This window comes from Mesitornis unicolor, unplaced genomic scaffold (assembly GCF_000695765.1).
Source record: "Mesitornis unicolor isolate BGI_N332 unplaced genomic scaffold, ASM69576v1 scaffold35349, whole genome shotgun sequence".
Taxonomy (NCBI): domain Eukaryota; kingdom Metazoa; phylum Chordata; class Aves; order Mesitornithiformes; family Mesitornithidae; genus Mesitornis; species Mesitornis unicolor.
This window is the reverse complement of record NW_010205859.1, coordinates 36221-44570: the sequence shown is the minus strand read 5'-3', so window position 1 is coordinate 44570 and position 8350 is coordinate 36221. Positions and strand designations below refer to the sequence as shown.

The 8350-nt window shown below is 36.4% G+C and overlaps 1 protein-coding gene across 1 annotated transcript in view; it reads left to right on the top strand.

The window, feature by feature from the left end:
- The first annotated feature begins 1173 nt into the window (after positions 1 to 1173).
- SUPT20H (suppressor of Ty 20 homolog (S. cerevisiae)) overlaps positions 1174 to 8350 on the top strand; it is a 32851-nt gene continuing 25674 nt past the window's right edge. Inside the window, 4 exon segments of the mRNA XM_010191566.1 lie at positions 1174 to 1271; positions 2441 to 2476; positions 3584 to 3642; positions 3726 to 3792. Coding sequence (XP_010189868.1) covers positions 1269 to 1271; positions 2441 to 2476; positions 3584 to 3642; positions 3726 to 3792 — 165 coding nt within the window. The 5' untranslated portion in view covers positions 1174 to 1268.

The following is an 8350-nucleotide window of genomic DNA, read 5'->3' as shown; positions in this document are numbered from 1 at the left end:
GGCAGGGCCTGGGCAGATCGGGCTACCCGTCCTTCGCGGGGCTTGCACCTGAGCCTCGATCGCAGTCGGACTGGGTGCTCTCTCGCCTTTCCTAGGACTTGGCTTCAGCGTAGCGACTGCATGAAAGCAGCTGTACTGTAGGGTGGCACGGATGGACGCCCTCTGAGGCCATCCTGTACAAGCTCCTTTTTGCCCACCGCCTCACCATCTGCTAGAAGCCAGCAGGTTTCAGCCTTACGGAGAGCTCTGAGTCATTGTATGTGGTGGGTTTTTTTCTCTTGAAGTGGCATCCATGCCAAAACAGCAGAGTAAGGTTTAGGGAAGTGTGAGGTAGCAGGCATGTGTCATCTGAAATCTAGGAAGGTGTTTGCCAAAGCCGTGACAGGTGTGGAGTGTAGCGACAACAGAAATATTTCCATAAATTAAAGTTGTGTGGGGAAATTTCTAACTTGAACATTTCAAGTATAACTAGGCACTGTAGTGTTCAAATATGAGCCCAAAATTGACTTGAATTTTCACATTTCTTCATTAGGAATGATAGTAAAGGGAGGATTTAAGGACTGGGGGGTTTGAGCTAGGTTTTTTCATACAGCTATCTAGCTGAATTTAGAAATGAAATGTCATAGGGACTTAGCATCTAAGGGCAGGGACATCTAAGGAATGTGCTAGTGCTGTGCAAATTTTATTCACTTCCTAATTGACAGCCTACTGTGAGTCAGTATTAAACTAACATCTCAAAATAGTGCTAGAAGGCACTGCTACTGGAATTGTCTGTGGAATAGTACCTTCATAAAAGCAAAACAATAAATCTAATAGAGCATACTAAATGTTTTGGCTGCTTGTCATTAAATATTGTAGCCTTCTGTGCGTCTCTATATGTGATATTTGGGATGTCTAGGCAGATTGCTGCAATAGAGAAGAGTACTTGGCTATATAATTTCAATTATATGCTTATTATTACTTTACTATTTAATGTAAAGTGATTGTGCAGAGTAGTAGACATCGGAATAGGAACCTCTGACGCTGAATGGAACTTTTTTGTTTCTGCTTTTGGAAAAAAGGATTCTACACAAATGCCTTTTAAGTACAGTTAATCACTGATTATGTTGTATTTAAATTAAATGCTTATTTAGTTTTTTTAGTGATATTTTTTTCTCCTTGACTTTTTTTCAGTACCCCAAGTGTGAACATAAAATATGATTCTTTGCGTACTGCACCAAACTTTGTAACTACTTCTTTTGCCATTTGGTCACCTGGCTTCAACTACAATGGTAAGTTATGATTCAAACAGTATATTTTCAGATCTTTTCACTCTAGTCTGCTAGCTGTCCGTCTGAAGAGGAGAATGCCGTTAATGTTTTTCACTTTCTAAAAATAAAATTAAAAAAAAATAAAAATTTGCTTGTCACTCCTGAATCCTGATACTTCTTTTTTAGGGATGTCTTCCTTCATAGCTTGTAAATGCTTCTAACCACTTAGTCACTGTCCAGTGCATCACAGGCATTATCATACAGAACTTGTGATGTGTTTCAATCATGACTGCTGTTGAGTACAAAGTATAAATCCTGCCTCCACATAGTATTCTTCTTTTCACAGGTGATAATGTTGCCATGGACTTTTGCCTAATGTAAAGCAGTCAGTGAACTGAATGTCTGAAATTAGACATAAATAGAAAGCATGGGTATTTGACACATTCATATAAACACTCAAACACTTCGAAATTTTAATATTCTGCAGTGGTAGGTTCTAATGAGTGACAGCATGCCATTAAGTGCTTTTTTCAAAAATAAGTAAGAAATTTTGTCTTGGAGACACTGTAGGTGAATGGTAAAAAGCCCAAGTATTTATTTGTTATTACTACGGTATGCTTTTCTCCCCTGAATTCACTTTTAATGTATGAAATAATTATTACTGCCATGTACTGGACATGCCTTATATACCTTCTTTTCTGGAGGTTTGAGTAAAAGCACTTGCTTTCATGAACAGCTGATATGGATAGTTTAAAGTGAGGAAACACTACAAATATGTATGTGAGGAAGAGTACCAATTACAAGTATATCTAAGCTTTACTGAAGAGTGGAAGACTCCAAAATACTTCTCTATATTTTTTGTGTAGTGTAACCTAGTTTTTCTACTTATAATCTCTAATTGTTTTGGTTAATATTTGTTACTACTTTTTTAGGTGCAATTTCTATTCCTACTTCTAATTGCCTTTTATAGCTCTAAGACTTCAAAATTCAGTAGAAACCTTGCAAGTGTAGACACCTGGTACTTGGATTAGTTACTGTTGCTGCAGTTACATGTCAAAGAATGTTTAAGCCCATCTTTTAACTATAAAATCTTATCAGTAGTAATGGAGTTTTTGTAGTGGTTTTTAAGTCTATGAGGATGTTTAAACAGTTAATGTACTTTGTAAAAAGAACTTCTGTAATTCTTACAGCAACAAGCTTTAGAACTGGCATTGGATCGTGCAGAGGTAAGGAATAGCTAAGTTATTTGCACATAATACATTGGTCTCACAGCTAAAAAAGCTATTATATTTTTATATTTATTCTGAAAAGCAATAGAGGAGCATGTTATGTAAATATGTACACACACATATATAGATATAAAATTATCCATACTTGTAACGCTGGTCTTGCAAGATTCCCTCTAAAATTGCTGTGTTGCACGTTTGTCTCTTACCTGTTGCACTGAGAACATTATCAGGTGCAGTCATGATAGACGACACAGGACTTTGTTTTTCCCCTTTTAAACCAGTGAATCTGTGTGTTGTGAAATACGCAGAGCCGTACAGTGGTGATCCAGAGACAGCTGGTAGAAATACGTGGCAAAATCCTGCTTGTGTTTTAAGGGTAGCTGTGTTAGAAAGAAGGCAAGTGCATTCACATTTATGTTCTTTCATGCTGACATCTAATACGATGGTTACCTTGAACCTTATTATCAGAAATACTTGGGAAAACCTCTCTTCATTGAAATTCTTAACTACACTGTTAATCAAAATACTTCGAACAGTAGAGATTTGGAAAACTATTGTTAGAATATAAGCTACATTTAATGTAGTTTATCTGTCTTCATTTTTGATTCAAATATTTCATGTACATGTACTATATTTATAATATACAGCCGTATAGAAAAAACTAGTGCAAATGAAAGAAACAAGGGGAAAATTAACTTCCTGAAGTTGGTTACATTGAGGACTACTTGATTTGTAAATATTGTTGAGCCAGGACGCGTGAATTTAATTGTATTTTAGCCTGTTAACTTCAGTATGTTACCATGTTAACTTCAGTAGTGTTATTTACTACTGTAATTACAAAACATGAATATAAAAGCAAAGTTTTGCATGCAACACATTTTATAGCCGTGAAATGCTGTGTTTCACAGTTAAACTGAGAAATGTCTTTGTTGATAACTATAACATACGCCAAATCATGTTTAGTACACTTTTGAGCCAGTCATGTACTGCTACTGGTAATTACTTTATCCATAGAACACCATCTCGTAATGATTTAAAGATGCATGGTAGCTAGAATTACATTTCTTTGTGATACACATGTTATTTTTTTGTTTACTTTTTTAGTATATCATTGAAAGTGCCCGTCAGAGACCTCCCAAAAGAAAATATTTATCCAGTGGAAGGTAGTAAGAGTTTCAGTATTTGGCTTTTAAATAGCATTTCTTTGATTTAATTTTTGTTACATTTCAAGCTTTTTTAATTTCAGAAAATCTGTATTTCAAAAACTCTATGATTTATATATAGAAGAATGTGAAAAAGAGCCTGAGATAAAGGTAAGTGGAAATTGCAAAGAAGCTTTTAATTGCTGTCTGAACAGGCAAGTTCACAAGATACTTTTTTTTTAAAAAATAACTTAATTCCTTGGTTAAATAAAGAATAAATTCTGTTTACTGTTGTAGTTACCTAAGGCTAAGACTACAGGAGAAATTGCTGTTATGACTTTTGTGGACTGTGTATCATAGTTCAAAAAACAAAGTGACAGGAGGGCAGTGACTACCTGGTAACCCTAAATCTGTTTTTAAACATAATGAAGTAGAATGCTTGCAGAGGATTATAAAGATTTAATTCTCGAGATGCTATTCTATAATGAAAACAATTTCAAAAGTATTGTCTAGAATGGAGAGGTGTATCTAACAAGTTTATTAGGTAACAGTAGTATTAAAATAACTGAGTGATGCAATACAAATTGTAAGGCCTAGACTGGCTTGAGTAACTTACTCATTCTGACGTAATCCTGTGTCACTGAAATTGGTTGGAGTCAAGTTCAGGGCCAGCGTCAGTGCCACGTGCATTGTTGTCAGTATCATTGTTTCAGAATCAACTGCTTAGCATGACTGCTATGGGGAAAAAATGCAGAGAATTTTTTAGAATCTATGCTATGTTGTAAACTCAGTTTTACTTCTTGAATCCCTGATGAACTGTTAAGATGTTTTGTGAGTATTTTTTTCATAATGTTAGCGAAGAACCTCAAACAGGCTTAGCAACAGTAGATCTGAGGTGTAAAAGGCACAAGCTACGTTGCTAAACTGTTCAAATGGAGTGAGAAGAACAAGCTGTGGAATCTGCTGTGTTGCTGCTTCCCAAGGAAGTGAAAACCAATGAGAAGACAAATGGGAATGACATCTTAGTTACTGAGGATCTGTAACTCTTTCTGGTGACTCTGATGTAGTTGGTTTTATTTACCATATGATGCTGTTTCAAATCACAAACCTGAGTCAGGTGTTAAGCAAATTACAAGCTTGAAAAGATTAAGACCTCAGTAGTGAATAGGTACAAAATGTTTCAGCAGCCGGGAGGAGATCAGGCTTTCTAGACTGGAATTTGGAAAAATAGTAGGATTTTAATGCAGTATTTATTACTAAACTAGAAGGTACTCAGCAAACTTACCCAACTATAATAAAATCAAATTACTGAAAAGTTATAACTTCACGGTTGATGGATTATTGCTGATCTAGATTTGAGTGAAAAATTGAGTTCTTCTTTATTGAAGGCTTGGAAGCATGTTATGATAGAAAAATTTTTATTTAGAGCCGTTATTTATGTGGATAGTTAATAGATATCTTGGTCTTGTTATGGAATGTAATTATTGAACATGAGAAATTCAAAGATTGGGGTGCGAAAGTTAGAAGATAATCATAGAATACCAGGTTGGAAGGGATGGCAAGGTTCATCTAGCCCAACCTCTCAAGGTAAAAGTATAGTTTAAATGAGATGAATCAGCACTCTGTCAAGCTGACTCTTAAAACTGACCAATTGTGAAATATCATCCATGAGCTTAGGACTGTTTATTTATCTCTTAATTTACACTGAATAAAACTGAAGGAGGAAATCGTATTCTGACTAGAACTTGGCCAGTGACTTGAATGTAGCTTAAAGATTTTAGTGTACAGAACTGTCAAAGTTTCTATCCCAGTACTGCACCATTCTGATAGTACAAGTTACAATTCTGTTGTCCACTCAGAAACAATTTTTAAATTGATGCTTAGTATTATTTATCAGTCTTAACTCTCTCCCTTTATCGTAGCTTTTTTAATACTGCATCTCTCCCGTGTTCCTGTTTTCTACTCTGTAGTTTACTTGGTCACTCATATCCTTGTTCTTGGTGTTCTTCATAGGGAAGATCAGATTTTCCACAGTAATTCACAAAGGACTAATCACAAAGGGTTAATTACCCTCTATAAGTCCAGTCTGCCCAGCTTCATTACTTCTCAGTGTCTCCTTTATTTGTGCATATGCACACTAGAGAGAGAATTGTGTTGAAGTGATTATCTAGAGCAATTTGTTTTATTTGGAGTGCAGTGTGCAGCATTACTGTTCCTAAAAGTTGAAAGAAATACAAATCAAAACAATAATTTTGGAAGCAGTGTTAAACACAAATGGGGAGGGACACCACAAAAAAACCCAAACTGAAAATCGCTGATCAATTGCCTATTCTCAGTTAGTTCCTTCTGGAAGCTGCATGTGGTTGCATCAGTGTGCAGGCATGGAAGCATCTCAGAGTAAAGAGAGTTTCAGAACACTGTTAATGAAAGTCTCTTGAGTTCCACATTGGAGTAATGCAAAATTAACAAGGCACATAGAAGCACTTGTAAGACAAAGCAGCAGATAAGAAGTACACTGGTGGCTGTGGGGAATGAGTAATTAGGATATATGAATAAACCAAATGGTGCCAGATAATAGTGGGGCTTTTTGTTTGTTTTGGTGGGTTTTTTTGTCCTTGATTAATCTCTAATGGTGATGAATGATATGTAGGGCTGGATGTATTTGAGAAATTGTGTAAGACATCATGCATCTTTCTGTTCTTAAAGAAAATATGACTAACTGGCACGTGTAAGGTAAGGAAACAGTTGACTTGAAGAATGCACATTGAGGCAAAGCTAGACTCAGGGTGAAACAAGGAGACTTTGTTCAGACCATGGTGTACCTGAAGTCTGATCTGGAAAAGCTTACCTTAGGTGTTAACTTAGGAAACTGAAATGTTTTCTTGCCTTCACTACAGCAGCTGCATGGCCCTTGTCTTTAAGAGCTGTATTAATAATAATCTTTACTGGAATGGTTGCCTGGCACAGCCAGTTACATTGTAATAGAAGTGTACTTAGTTATGAGTTGCAGTCTTCTCTCAGGATCTGATTCTGTTTCAGCTAGGTCACAAACATCTTTAGGCCTCATTTTATTCTTTGTATTTTGTAACAAAAAAATGATGCTTCCTCAAGTTATTTTATTGAGTTGGGTTTTGATTTTCAGTCAGTATATACAAAATTCCACCTTGATTTTTCTGCTTCCTGAAAGAACATTGCCTAGCATTGCTCAGGGTGTTAATTTTCAAATAGTTAATAGTTCTGTTGAAGTTGAGACAAGATTGTACTTTCCAAGGTGCATCTTCTATGCATTCGTAAAGTGGTGCTGGGATTAATGAAACATGCCCAAAGTCAGAGGAAGAACCTGAGGTGGTTATTTTAGATTTCCATTTCACAGACATATAGTAAATAGCTACAAAAGTGGTTTTTTTAATGGAGCTAATCTGTTTATTTTAAGTGTTTTGATCAACTTTTTAGTCATAAGGATAAGTGGGAAAATCAATTTAAGATGCTATGGAGAGGGACAAGAAAAGCAGTCATGATAAAATAAAAATCATAATTTTGTGTAACACCAATGTTCTGCTGGAGGAGTTGGTATTAAAATTGAGATTTTGCTCATAGCCAAGGATGAGAGAGTAACAAAGTATAAAATCACTACTTCAGTCTTGTTAAGGAGTGCTCAGTATTCTTTTTTCCAGTGGTAGTCATCAGAAGTCACTGGAAGCGAAAGGAAGCACCTGTACCTGCTCTGTGCTGCTTCCCAGCCACCATGCAATCACTGTGGTGTGTTTTCAAGAGGGAGAGGTGCTGCTTTTCTGTGGTGAAGTCAGGGTGAGGAGTTTTAGCTGATGTAGCAGAGCAGTATAACTGGCCTGGTTGCTTGCTGTCTGAACTCTTGCAATATACAGTGATGAATGCTTAAGAAATGTTATTACACCTCAGGCCACTCCTTGATCTTCAAAATCTTTCCAGACAAGACCTGAGCTGATGCTTAGTATTGGTTCTGAGCTAGTATCTCTAATAGCCAGCTGAAGGGAAAAAGCTGATTTTTGTAGTCATAAAGGATATTCATGCTTAGTGTAATGTAACTTTACCTGCTTATTGAAAAGTTTGTACTTAAAATGCTAATTTCCTCTAGTGTCTTGGAGAGGCTTTGTATTTTAAAATGTGCTTAGAATGTCTTAAGAAACTCAGGTCACATGAATGTAGTGTCAAAAATGTTCTTAGGCCTGTGTGATTGTCCTCTCCTCTTTACCTGTCTTCCTGCCTCAACATCATAACCTCCAAACCAGTGAACAGCAACAACAACAACAACAAAAAAGCCCAAGCCACAACTAGCCAACTATTATTGAACAAAACCTATAAGTTAAAAAGTAAAACTAACTACACCTCAGGCTGCTTCATACTGTGTCTAAGTGAAAGCCCAATAACTATCCCTTTCTCAGTGATGCATCTGAAAAATTGAAGACTGCATGTTCAGTCTCCTGTTCAGGGGTAGATATTGGAGTGGTTAATAGGAGTTTTAACTGCAGAAGGTTTTGCATAACAGGCTACTTCTCTAGAGTCCTCTGTGAGGAACTGGCTTTCCTGAACAGTCTCTACTTCTGTTGTTGCCATGACATATTTTCCCCCATTCTCCCCTGCTCCTCCATTTTTTTCCCCATCAATTCTCCGGTGTCTGTGTGCTAATTTGTCATTTTCTTGTGTTAGTTTCCATGGTTTCTAAACTGTAAAAAACAGTAATATGTAGTCG